This window comes from Mustela nigripes, chromosome 7 (assembly GCF_022355385.1).
Source record: "Mustela nigripes isolate SB6536 chromosome 7, MUSNIG.SB6536, whole genome shotgun sequence".
NCBI lineage: Eukaryota > Metazoa > Chordata > Mammalia > Carnivora > Mustelidae > Mustela > Mustela nigripes.
Genome location: NC_081563.1, coordinates 35,675,210 through 35,688,866, shown reverse-complemented (window position 1 = coordinate 35,688,866; position 13,657 = coordinate 35,675,210). Strand labels below are relative to the sequence as shown.

The following is a 13,657-nucleotide window of genomic DNA, read 5'->3' as shown; positions in this document are numbered from 1 at the left end:
GTTCTCATAAGAATCACATGAAAGCAGTGATCCCTACCTCGTCTGCTGGGTGCACTGCGACATGGAGGTACTGATGAGTCAAGTAACCTGCCCAGCAGGCAGAGCTGGAATCAGAACCCAGAGGGAGGAACGGGACTGCATGCCCAGCCACATCAACCAGTGGGTAGGATGGGAAACAAAGAGACAAGCTCCAGGGGTTCTCAGACCAAACTGCACCCTCTGGGGAACTTTTAAAAAGGCAATCTCTCTCACCGGCTCAGACAGAATCTCTGGGGCAGGATCCAGACCCCAGGGATTTCTCAAAGAGTCCGGGAGTGACAGGACTCAAAGCACAGCTCTGAGGGGAAGCCCCAGGTACACAAGTCTTTCAGAATCTCCTTACCCCTACCCCATATGTTGATTCTTTTCCTAGTGAAGCAGTTTGCATAGTAATAAGCGCTGGTGGTATAATGATGAGCACAGCTGCCTTCCAAAATAATAAGCATCCCCCCACCCCAAAAGTAACCCAAACTGCGCTTTTCTCGAAGTATCGTTTTCAACCCATGGATTTCAACTTCATTGCTACATTTCGATCCATGGCTGTCCTCCTTATTTGAAGTTCTATTGTCCCATCTTTGGTCAGCAAGAGCCTTCTGAATCCTCCTGACCTAACCCTGGGTACCTTTAAAAGTTCTCTCACTGTCTGGTGTGGTAAGATGCTTGGGTTGAACTTCTCTGCCCCAGCCCTGGAATCAGCATTTCTCCCAGAACACTGTCTCGACACTGCTGCTCCGCTCCTGTATCCTAGTGCTTTAACCAGCTCTCCACACCCAAGGAGCTGTTCGCCATTGCTCCAGGGAAGAATCAGTGGCCAAACCAAATGTTAAGCTCCATCCTACCTGAACAGATCTCTTCAAATTTTGAGTCAGCCTTTGGACAATGTATAGACAACTGATCTGTGTTTGTTCATAAGAAACAGGTTCTGAGGGGCGCCTGGGTGGCTCAGTCATTAAGCGTCTGCCTTCAGCTCAGGTCATGATCCCAGGGTCCTGGGATCGAGCCCCCCATCGGGCTCCCTGATCTGAGGGAAGCCTGCTTCCCCCTCTCCCACTTCCCCTGCTTGTGTTCCCTCTCTCACTGTGTGTCTCTCTCAAATAAATAAATAAAATCTTTAAAAAGAAAGAAAGAGGGGCGCCTGGGTGGCTCAGTTGGTTAAGCAGCTGCCTTCGGCTTGGGTCATGATCCCAGCGTCCTGGGATCGATTCCCACATCGGGCTCCTTGCTCCGCGGGGAGCCTGCTTCTCCCTCTGCCTCTGCCTTCCACTCTGTCTGCCTGTGCTTGCTCTCACTCTCTCTCTGACAAATAAATAAATAAAATCTTAAAAAAAAAAAAAAAGACATGAGCTTCTGTTTAAAAAAAAAAAAGAAAGAAAGAAAGAAACAGGTTCTGAACAAAGCTGCTCTTGGAATCCGCTTGATCCCAATATCTTACTACAATCAACCATTCTTCCAGTTTGAGGGCCAGCCCCAAACATCTCAAAATCTCTCCTGCTCTTGGGAAATACAAACTGAAGGTCAAAATAAAAAAGCAGTTTAGCCTGCCAAGGAAATTTGGAAAGCTAAATAAGAGCAAAAAAATAAATAAATAAAGACAACAACTTGAAACTGCCTTACCTTTAAAAGAATCCAACCTAGACTGCTCGGGGCAGAAATGAGATAACAAAAACTGGGTTTAAATTTACCTGGAGTTTATCCTTGGCCCTGGTCCCTCCTTCTGTCCAGAGGGTAGAGGGTGTGGAAATAAAAAAAATAACATTCCTCTGTGTCACGTGGATTATGCAACACTAAAGCCATTTCAGAAAATTCTCATGCAATTTGAGTAGATACCCAAATGCTCACAGGCCACCGCCCCCAGGAGGGAGCTCTGTTGTGAGAAGAGGTCCAGAGCTGTCCTACCCCATGTCCTGTGTGACCTCAGGCTCGGGCCCCTCCAGTATCGCATCACCTCACACCCTGTGGTGAGAATTTAGCACCGATGTGTAAATAGTGTACATTTGGCAATGTCTGCCCAGGGCAGCCTCTGATGGTAGGAGGGGGGCGGGGGCGGACCCCTCTGCAGGCACTGACAAGCACAGTGGCCCTGAGCCCCCTGGCCCACCCCCAGGTCTAGCAGAGGTGAACTGGCAGTGATCGGGGGCAGGAATCAAGTGGCTGCTCTCTGGTCTCAAAAAGCTCAAGCGAATTAGAATTGCCATGGAGACTAAATGAGGCCATTTGAGCCTGAAAGATATGCAGCTGTAAAGCACCTGGTGAGGCGGTGGTGATGTCACCACGGATTCCTTCTAAAGAATGTTCTTTGACTCCATCCCCACCCACTTTGGTTCAGGCCCCATGCTAGGCACCTGGCGTGTAGTGGAGAACGGCCCAGAGCATTCTCTGCCCTCGGAGGTCTGGTGTGAGCCCCAAATTTTACAAGTTCTGGTGCAGTCACTAAATCCCAAATACCATTCGCACGAAGAGCCAGCACTGTTTGGGTGTTGACAGTGCGCCGGCAATTTTATGCAAGTCCCAAGTGTGGGTAGGGAGGATGCTTGGCAGGTGCAGCCCCTGTCACTGAGATCAATATGAAAGAACCCAGTTCTGGCTGGGGGCAGGGGGGGGCAGGACAGAAGCTGTCCTTTAACAACCACTCTTTAGAGCAAGCTGCCAACTCACTCACAGGCAGTCCCAGGCCCAACCTAAGATTTCCAAAATTTCCGGATTATTAAGATCTGAGGAAATGTGTGGGCACCTGGGTGGTTAAGCATCCACTCTTGATTTCAGCTCAAGTCATAATCTCAGGGTCATGAGATCAAGTCCCATGTCAATGGGCATCCCACACTGGGTGTGGAGCCTGCTTAGGATTCTCTCTCTCCCTCTCCCTCTGTCTCTAACTCCTGAACCCAACTCATGCTCTCACTCTCTCTCACTCTCTCTTGAAATAGGGCACCTAGGCAGCTCAGTTGGTGCAGCAGCTGCCTTTGGCTCAGATCATAATCCTGGAGTCCTGGGATCGAGTCCCACATCAGGCTCCCTGCTCGGTGGGAAGTCTGCTTCTCCTGCTGACCTCTCATGCACTCGCTCTCTCTCTCTCTCATTCTTTCTCTTTCAAATAATTAAACAAAAACAACAATAAATCTTTAAAAAATAAATGAAATAAAATAAATCTGGGGAAATGTGCTCCCGGAGCTTGTGATTTAATTGGAGTTCAAGCTTCCGGTGTTGTTGTCCAGCCCAGTAAGAGCTTTGTTGTCCCCCTCTTAGTTGATTTTGGCTCTTCATCTCCTGTTCCTTTTCTCTTCTTAAGAAACTACGAAATTTCTATAAATTCAAAAGTGCTTTTCCTCTCCAGGACAACAGTAGTAGAAGCCTCACAGGGGACGTTTGTCATATCTCTGTCTATGTATTGTTTATTTGTAAGATGAGAAGTGCTAGTCCCATAAAGCCAGGGATATGTTATGAAAATCAGAACCGAACATTGCATATCTTTCAGCTGAGCTAGACAGAAGTTGTGTGGACTTGTTTCATCAGCATCATTCAGAAATAAGCCTCCTCCACAGTCATTCAAAACTGCAGAAGAAATACCAAGACCGAGGAAACGGAATTATCAGCTATTGAATATGAAATTGATACCAAGAAAAATTAATATAAAGACACCCACACTTCAATACATGATATAACTATTGCACAAACTGCGGAACACCAAAGACAGAAGACTCCCAAAGCAACCAGATACCAAAGGCAGATTCCTCCAGAAGAGCAGCAGGAACAATGGCAGCTGGAACAATGGAATAATACAGAAGGTTGTAGAACACAGTGGGAAAATATCTTAAAAGTGCTGAGAGAAAACAATGATCAGGGCAAAAATAACATTTTTATGACAAACTGAATACTACCAACTAACCTTTCCTAAAGAAACTACTAATGATTGTACTTCAGGAAGAAAGAAAGTAATCCCAGGAGGAATATCTGAGATACAAGAATATCTTCATGACTCAAAGCAGGGAAAGATTTCTTAAATTCCATCTGTATGGAATCCGTCTATAAAGGAAAAGATGAACATATTCAGTTACATTAAAATTAAGTACTCGGGGCGCCTGGGTGGTTCAGTGGGTTAAAGCCTCTGCCTTTGGCTCAGGTCATGATCCCAGGGTCCTGGGATCAAGCCCCACATCAGGATCTTGGCTTGGTGAAGAGCCTGCTTCCCTTCCTCTCTCTCTGCCTGCCTCTCTGCCTACTTGTGATCTGTGTGTGTGCATGTATGTGTGTCAAATAAACAAAATCTTTTCAATAAATAAATAAATAAAATTAAGAACTCATTTCATCAAAAGGCATCATTATATGTGTGAGACACATCCTGAAGGAATATATTTGCAATAATTTTAACAGTCAACAAAATCCACACTATGAGAAAAAATTACTCTGAATCCGTAAGAAAGAGGCAACCCCACAAGAAATTTGTAACCAACAAAAAACAGCTTAAAATTTTACAGAAGATAAAAAAACATGAAAGTAAACTCAATCTTTTTTTCAAAAGATTTTATTTATTTATTTGACAGAGATCACAAGCAGGCAGAGAGGCAGGCGGGGGGCGGGGGGAAGAAGGCTCCCCACTGAGCAGAGAGCCCGATGTGGTGCTCGATCCTAGGACCCTAGGATCACGACCTGAGATGAAGGCAGAGGCTTTAACCCACTGAGCCGCCCAGGTGCCCCAGTAAACTCAATCTTATCTATAATCATAAAAAATTAAGACCTAATGAGATACATAAAAATCCCAAGGAATATGCCAAATGACAACCACCACCACCACAACAACAAAAAACCCTTCTTGAACTGATAAGTGAGTTTAGCAAGTTGTAAGATACAATATTAATACACAAAAAATTGATCATGTTTCTATCTATTGGTATTGAACAATTAGGAAATGAAATTTGTAAAAAACAATACTATTGACAATAGCTTCCCAAAACGAAATATTTAGGCATACATACAGGAAGTGTGTATAGTATCTGTATGCTAAAAAGAACAAAATATTGATAAAAGAAGTCAAAGAACATCTCAATTATTGGAGAAGCATACCATGTTCATGGATTGAAAAACTCATCATAGTAGAGATGTCAATTCTCCCCCCAAACTGATCTATAGATTTAACCCAAAATCCCAACAGATAGATATTATAGATATAAAAAGTCTGCTTCTAAAATTTGTGTGGAAGCAACAGAACTGGGGAAGGGGATGAGCTATCTCCAGAGATGGGCAGAAATGTGAGCCACCTATACTCACAACTCTTTTGATTACTGTAACTTTACAGAAAGTTTTAAAATCTGGTAGTGTGATTCCTCCACACCAAGGGGGCTCCCTCTCCCCATTATTCCAAATCTCCAATGTTCTCATAGTCCAAAAAATTCTCTCTCTCTTTTTTTTCCCCAAAATTATTTTGTTGCTTTATAAAAGAAAAAATTACCCACTGTGCCATCTAAGAAATAGAACTTTACCATTGTCTTTGGAGGTCTCAGTACACTCATTCCCAATCCCATCACTCTCTCCCTCAGAAGGGTCATTTTCAGAAGGTGCTGAGGAGAATAGGTTCTGAGGGATTTGGGGAGTGGCAATGAGTTCAGATTTTGTAATTTGTTGCATTTGAGGAGCTTGAGGGGCAAATGAGGTGCTCAGGGTGCAAAATTTAATAAGGCATTCACCCTCAGGGTCCTGTCAGAGTATGGTTGGCCCCTGCAGTGGAATATCTGAATGGAGACTTCCAAGTGGGCCAGTGGATGTGTGGGACTGAAGGCCTGGGATTGCCGGCCTATATGGTGCTTAGATTGAACAGGTGCACAGATTTAATAGGGTGCACAGATTTACCAGGAGTGAGAAGAGGGAGAACCGAGGAGGCTCACAGGGACGTCCTAAGGAGAACCCAGGAAGGAGAGGAGCCTAGAAAGTCTGAAACAGGGGCGCCTGGGTGGCTCAGTGGGTTAGACCTCTGCCTTCGGCTGAGGCCAAGGTCTCAGGGTCCTGGGATCAAGCCCTGCATGGGGAAAAAAATCTCTGCTCAGCAGGGAGCCTGCTTCCCCCTCTCTCTCTCTGCCTGCCTCTCTGCCTACTTGTGATCTCTCTCTCTCTCTCTGTCAAATAAATAAATAAATAATCTTTTTTTTAAAAAGGAAGAAAGAAAGAAAGAAAGTCTGAGACAAACTAATAACAACAAAACCACTTGGTGCTCCCTCAGGCCTCTAATTGGAAATGCTACCATGTGGACATGTACTTAATTCTTTCCCTGGGCTGACCCATATGGGTATAAACCCAGCACAAAAGCAAACAAATACAGAGCCCAGAGAGAATGGGGGGAAGGTTTGGTTTCTCCACCAAGGCGATAGTAACAGCCTGGACAGGGCTGAGAGGTAATCAAACTGGAATGGTATTGCCCAGGGTGTCAGATACTATAACCCAGGGGCCCAAACCAAATGCCCACAGGGCAAGGCTGGCACTGTGAGTGGGTAAAGGGAGCCAGGAAAAGGAAATAGTATGCCATAGTGAAAAGGAGCAATAGAAAACATACCACACAATGGCGTGGGGTTGGGGGTAAAGGGGAAGTGGTCCATTAAGGATGTCAAGTCTTCTTCTTTTTTTTTTTTAATTTTATTTATTTATACCTCTATATTAACCACTTGACTTAAAAAAAAAATCTACTCTTCTCCCAGGGCCAGGCTTCCTTCCCCATTTCCCTCTTGTTCCACCTAACTTCACCTGAAGAGCTTTTAACCAGACGGAAGAGAAGAGTGATGCTGTGCAAAGGGAAGTATGCCTACACGAGCAACTTAAAGTTCTTCTTTTATGGTTTCTTCTTGCAGATATTTGGCTGCTGGGTCTGGATCCTGGTAGCTGCCACCCAGGTAGCAAATCCGTTGCTGCAAGGATGGGTGATGTATGTCTCGCTCACCTCCTTTCTCATCTCCCTGATGTTCCTGTTGTCTTACCTGTTTGGATTTTACAAAAGATATGAGTCCTGGCGAGTCCTGGTAAGAATCAGAGGGAGTGATCCAGACCCTTGGGCTTCTCTGGATGTCCATTCTGGGTATTGTGAGGACACCATTGTCCTCATTGGACACCATTGAGCCCTTCTGGGCTGGGACAGGAGTTGGGCACGGGGTGGGGAGCAGGTTGGGACCAGAGACCAGACACCAGGGACCAGAGACCTTGTCATGGCTGGGCCACTATGGAACCAAGACTTTTTTATCTTAATGTGTTTACTAGTAAGGCAGAATGAAAGCACTCTTTTGCCACAGTAAATGTTTCATCGTATTCCCCTCCATTGTCTTCCTTGTTAGGAATATACACATTCTCTATCAAGCACATCTTGACTCGTTTCCCCTTAAGCTTTATTTATGGTTAAATCATTGGAGTTGGATTGAAGGACATGATAGTGGGGGGGGGGGGTCACCCCCGTCCTACAGCGATTCCTCTCTTCCTTATGTATTTTATGTAAAAGTGTATATATAATCATGCCGAACCAATAGTTTTGGTGTCGATTCTTTCATTAACATTATGTCACTAAATTGCTTTCATGTCACAGATCTTGAAAACCATTTAAAATGTTTCTGTATGGAACATTTAAAAACATATACAAAAGTAGTGAACATCACATCATAGACCCTCAAGAAACCACAACCCAGATTCCTGCCCTATTAACATTTTCCCACACTTGCTGTACCTAGCCTTTTTTTCCTAAAGAATTTTAAAGCAAACCCAAAGCATCATGTTGTTCCATTCTACACACTTCAGTATGACTCCAAAAAAATATGCACACATTCTTATGTCATCATGCTTATATAAACTTATTAACAATCATTCCTCTGTATCACCTAAGACCCAGGCCATGATCAGATTTACTCCGTTACACTTGAAACATCTCTTTACCTTTGACCTGTTTGATCGGGATCCTCCCAGGGGCACTGCGTTGCCCTTGGCAGTCATGGTTCTTGGGTACCTTTAACCCAGAATGGCCCTCCCTGCCAGTGACTGGTTGAAGAAGGCGGGTCAGCAGTCCTATAGAAGTCTGATGTTTTTGGGTTTTCTTTGCTTCTTCCCAGTGTGATGTGATTTGTGCCTCCAAATCCCTGAATGAAAGATGCGTGAACTTTTCTGGTAATAACATCTCCAGTATGACAGGCTTACCCCCCATCAACTATTTCCTTCATGCTTTTTTTCACCTCTTAATGAGCTTCCCCCAAACTGAGTGTCTCATTAGAGATTGTAAAACGCCAGTGATGACATGCCTTCCTGAATTGATAACCCTTATTAAATGACTGCCTGACATTCTCGGGTTGAAGAACGCTGCTGAGCGTTCAGCACAGAGACTCAGCCACTGGAATCTGGAGTCCGATAAGCCTGACTCTACCCACTCCGCCACGTGTTAGCTCAGCCCCAGTCTCATCACCTGCACATCGGGGTGCCCAGAGCTGCAGCCTTATGGCGTTAGCTGTGGGAATGAATGAGGCGGCATGACATACTGTTAGGACATAGCAGGTCCTCGTAATGCTAATGGGTAAGAGCACAAGCTCGGAGTTCATCTGGCCTAGGTTCAAATCCTGACTTGGCTCTTTATTCCTAGACCTTGACCTTGAGCTCCTACTTCTTCAAAATGGCACCAATGTTAAGTGGTGCCAACCCCATAGCTGGCAAGCTTACATGAGGTACAGGAGGAAAGGCTTAGCACGAACAAGCACTCAGCCAAATGTTGGCTTGGACAGATGTCACTACTGGCATTTATTAATCCGCTATGGTTCACTGCATCTCGAGTTTATCAGATACACTGCAGAAGGAAAGAGCAGGAGACTGGGGTGCAGGCCGGGCTCTTTGGCCCACTCCTCCTGCTGTATGGTGCAGGGGGCAAGTGTCCACCTGCTTCCATGCCCCCGTGACGCCGGCCGTGGCCCCCTCTGCCTTTCCAGGACAGCCTGTACCACGGCACCACCGGCATCCTGTACATGAGCGCCGCGGTCCTGCAGGCACACGCCACCATCATGTCCGAGATCTATGACCTGAAGAACTACTTCATCAACACCGCAGCCTCGGTGAGCGCAGGACAGAACTCAGAGCTGCTGGGTGGGGGGCACCTTGCCGGAGACTCCTCTACCCCTGCGGAGAGATGACCCCAAGCCTCAGGCTGACAGGGCCTTGGAGGACAGGAGAAGCTGTGTGTGTATGTTTGTGTGTGTGTGTATGTGTGTGTGTGTGTGTGTGTCTATCTGTATCTCTGTGTGTGTACTGTATACGTGTGTGTGAGCCTGTGTTTGTGTCTGTGTGTGTCTCTGTGTCTATGTGTGTCTGTGTCTGGGTGTGTCTGTGTCTGTCTATGGGTGTCTGTGTGTGTGTATGCTGTATATGTGTGTGTCTGTGTGTCTATGTGTGTCTGTGTATCTGTGCCTATCTGTGTGTGTCTGTCTGTCTGTGTCTGTATGTGTGTGCTGTCTGTATCTGTGTGTGTCTGTGCCTGTTTATGTGTGTCTGTGTCTGTCTATGTGTGTCTGTGTCTGTGTGTGTGTCTGTGTGTGCACACATGCACATGCCAACAGCCATGTGCTGTTCAGGTTCAGGGGTCATCTCCCATTTTCTGCTTTTCCCACCTCAGGCTTACTCACCCATACACTCGCTATACCACCCTCAGAACCTTTTTTCTGAAACACAAATTGGAACGCTGCTCTCTCTCCTATTGAAAGTTCTTCCATGGCCCCTCTGCTTGTGGAATGGAGCCCGAATTCCTCAGCGTGGCCAAAGGGCGTCAGTGTCCTTTTATTTCAGTGACAGAAGTGTACCGGGCTAACTGTTGGCTGATGGAATCCAGGGGCCAGGTGGTCCAGCCAGCTGTAGGGAGAGCTGGACCCTCAAGGCCTTAGGTCCACTAGGACCAGAGACTCAGCCAGTTCACCTGCCTTCCTAGCCCGTGGCGGCCTCTCTTCTCCTGTGAGGGAATGGCGCCCTCCTGTGGCAGCTCACTCACAGCCCACGGCTTCCTCCTCTAGTAGTCTGACCTTCCTTATTCCCCCCTTAAAAACTTCTCAGAAAGAATCTAACACCCACACCGTGGTAAGCCCCACAGCAACCAGTCCCTGGCACCAGAATGGTCACGGCCTGTGTCAGTGTCGGTGCTCCTGCATGGATCAGGTGGCAGGAGGAAGGGGTGGGGCGTGGGGTGCCGTTCTCCACCTAAGAATGGGGTGCCCGGCAGGCACGAAGGGCAGCTACACGTATTCAGCTGCCTCTGCAGCCCGTCTACCTCCTTTCCCTCCTCCTCAAACTATTCTAACTCCCCTAAACTCCTGGCTCCAGCAGGACCCGCACGCCGCCCTTCCACAGTCTGGCCGGGCGCCCTCTGAGCTCTGTCCTGCTGCTCCCTGTCGGTCTGCTCCAGCCGCCGGCCGCCTCCAGTCACACCTGAGCACACGACACCGACACCGGCTCTCGCCTCTCCCTGGCAGGGACACCCCTGCTCCAGGAGCCAAACCCCTTGCCACCTTCTGTTCCCTTCTCACCGGCCGACCACCTTCTCGGGGAAGCCTCGTCCTTCCGCCTCCCCCGCAGGCCCCGTTTGTCTCTGGCTTATTTTCTCTCCGGGGCGCTTAGCCCCATCGAACCTGCTACTCTCCTGGCTGATCTTGCTTACTTTCTGCTCCTGCCGCTGGAATGTGAGCACCGGGAGGGTAGATATTTTTGAACGTTTTGTTCGCTGTTAGGGCGACTGTCATTTTTGAAGTACAGCAGGTGCTTGAAAGATGTTTGTTGAATGAGCGAGCGGGTGAATGAGGACAGGGTGTGAGCGGACAGGGGGGCGGTTCGAGGCTGGAAGGGTCATCCAGCCCTGGAAGGCCTGTTAAGGGCAGTGGCCTCTATCCTGAGAAGCAGGGACTCCTCACACAGTTTCAAACATACGACAGGAGCGGCTCGATCGCATCTTCCATGTGAGTGAGCGCACAAGAGGTGGTCAGGCAGTACATGCAGCTGAGTTTGGGGATGGCTTTGGATGTGGCGGTCGGGGAAGGGAGGCGTCAGGCTGGTTTCTGTCAGGCAGCGGGGTGAGATGGGGGTCCTGAAGACCCCCTGAGTGAGTGAGGCTGGAGAGGAAAGCTCAGCAGTCCGTTCTGGACCACTGAGAGCTGGAGGGACCCCCAGAGCCCTCACGGGGTGCTGGCAAGCAGGGCGCTCAGAGCAGGGTGCTGGGCTACTGGGTGGACATGTGGGGGAAGTCATCGGAGTGCAGACTGGTTGGGACAAGGGGACAGTGAGGGAGACAGGACCCAGGGCAGGGATGGAGCGAGCCTGCTCCCTGCCCAGGATCAGGAGGACACGGGTGCCCAGGAGAGTCGGAGCTGGAACCCAGGAGGGTGCCCAGGGACAGCGAATATCAAGGAGAGGAGCGGGCAGGGCAGGGTGTGGGGCAGGCATGGGGAGCGGGGTCAGGACACGTGACCTCCTGGCCTGCGGGGAGTGGGTGGGGCTGCCCTTGGCCCTGGCCATTGCTGACCCAGGAGCCTCCCGTCTCCTTCCAGTTCTTCGCCTTCATCACAACCCTGCTCTACATCCTCCACGCCTTCAGCATCTACTACCACTGAAGCGGCAGGAGCCGGGCGCGCGGTGGGGAAGCACCCCAGCAGCACCTACTATGGGCCCCCGAAGCTCGCAGTCAACATCGGCCGCGTGGGTGACAAACAGAGCATCAGCAAGACCCTCGGTGGGCTGAGGACAAACCAGCTTCTCACACGGAGGGACATAGTCGCACTCTGGCATCTCCGTTTGGACATTTTAATTCATTATGGCGAATATGACAAAGATTGGGGGGCGGGGGTGTGGTTTGCTTATTTGTTTGGTTGGTTGGTTTGGGTTTTGCCTGGGCGAGAAACTGTCCCTTCTCACAGGGAACCTCACTCTCCTGGAAAACTGGTATCTGACGTCCTCACAGGGGAGAATCCCATGTCTGCCATTTGTCACACCTGTTTGGGGATTCTACCTCAGCAGTGAGGTTCCCCCGGAGCAGGTTTAAGGGAACACTTCGTCTTGTTTTGTTAAAATCAAAATGGTGCTGCCGATGCCTTCAGAAGAAGACCCACAGGCCTGGATCCTGATGCATGGTCCTGACCTTGTTTTGGAGCGGTGGTCCAAATCCGCTCTCCCGTGCCCCCCAGGGAGCTGATGGGGGACGAGCCACACAGCCCACTCCCCCCCAGTTCCACTCCTCCTTCCCTGTTCTCCCCAGTTTTGGGATTCAAGGAAAATCTTCATAAAAGCAACTTTGAGGATAGATTTGTGGGGAAAATAAGTGACTGACTACAAAATTGTTATGAAGTAACACCTGGGGGAGGGGTGGAATGGGGGGAGGGGTGGCCTGCTTCTCCACAAGTCAAGCCTGTCAGAGAACTGCAAGGCTGCAGGACACCTGTGCCAGGCCTCCAGAAACCTGCCTCCTGAGGACTCGAAGCCACCTTTTCCCTCAGAAAAGACCATCAAGGAAATGAGGCAGGACATTCCAGGCAAGGATTCTTCTGTGGGCTTCTGTCCCACACTGTGGGACACGTCAGGAGGCCAGAAAGGATTCCTGTCCCAGGGTCCATGCTCTTCCATGTGCCCCCAGGACCCCCTGCGTCCCCCCGAGTGGCACCAGCTGCGTGAGGCCTCATTCAGGGAAGGGCTTGCAAACCCCAACATGCAAAGGCCTCCATGATTTGGGGTCATTTTAAAACAAAAGGGGAGGGTGTTATGCATACAGAAACATAAAATCGAAGTGCTTGATGTCAAAGTAAATGGTTTTCAAAAGGAAGCTGCGCTCTCTGGCCTGTCTTCCTCCATGCAAGGCTTCCAGTCCCCATCCTTCGTCTGAGCACCAGACCTCCTGACCCCGGCGAGTGGGACACAGCGCCACAGCCACACGTGTCTGCTCTAGTTTTGAAATGAAATAAATTATTACGGGAAGGGGACTAGTTTCAGCCAATTCTGGGGCTTACAGTTCTGTACTAATTTTTTTGCTGCTCCTGATGGGGGTGGGGGGCGGGTACGGGGAGCCACCAAAGAGAAAATTCTGGCTTCTTCTTGTTGACCACTCAACTCTCCAACCACCATGTTATCTTGAAAAGCCACCATGTACCCCTCATTTTATTGCCTGGGATGATTACTGTTCAATATTTACCGAGTAGCCATATCCAAATAAAAGTTGTTTGTATAGTAAGAAGTATTAAGTTGGTCACTTTTGTGATGTTAGCGGCTGGAACTGCCCCACACATCCTGAGAGCAGTTTCACCCAAACACCCAGGGGAGGGTCTGAGGGCCCAGCCCACCAGCCTTGCTCCTGGGGCAGCTGCAAGGGAGGCCGAGTTTGTCTCCAGGGCTTGGAGCCTGTGCCATTTCCACTTCAGTAAGGACAGTTTGAGTGCAAGTTCCAGAAACCAAATTCCCAGCTTAGCAAGGCTGGGGGTGCGCTAGCTGGGCCTGGGAGGCGAAGAGGCCCCCATAGACACAGTGGACCCCTTGCCCGGCCCTCTGTGCCATTCCCACTCTTCCTGACAGAGTGCCATCCTTCTCGCTTCCCACAATGCAAGGCACCCATCCATGACCCACAGTGGACCAGACCCTGAGCCCCAGCTCCCCCAAG

General features: G+C 49.0%; 1 protein-coding gene across 2 annotated transcripts in view; it reads left to right on the top strand.

Annotated features, from left to right (window-relative positions):
* The window catches only part of MALL (mal, T cell differentiation protein like), a 29,371-nt gene extending 16,134 nt beyond the window's left edge, over positions 1 to 13,237 (top strand). For both annotated transcript variants that reach the window (XM_059407706.1, XM_059407707.1), the window contains exons 3-5: positions 6,870 to 7,037; positions 8,970 to 9,092; positions 11,565 to 13,237. In XM_059407706.1, the coding sequence (XP_059263689.1) occupies positions 6,870 to 7,037; positions 8,970 to 9,092; positions 11,565 to 11,627 (354 nt within the window). In that variant the 3' untranslated portion in view covers positions 11,628 to 13,237. The remainder of the gene's footprint in view (positions 1 to 6,869; positions 7,038 to 8,969; positions 9,093 to 11,564) is intronic.
* Positions 13,238 to 13,657: the final 420 nt, after the last annotated feature.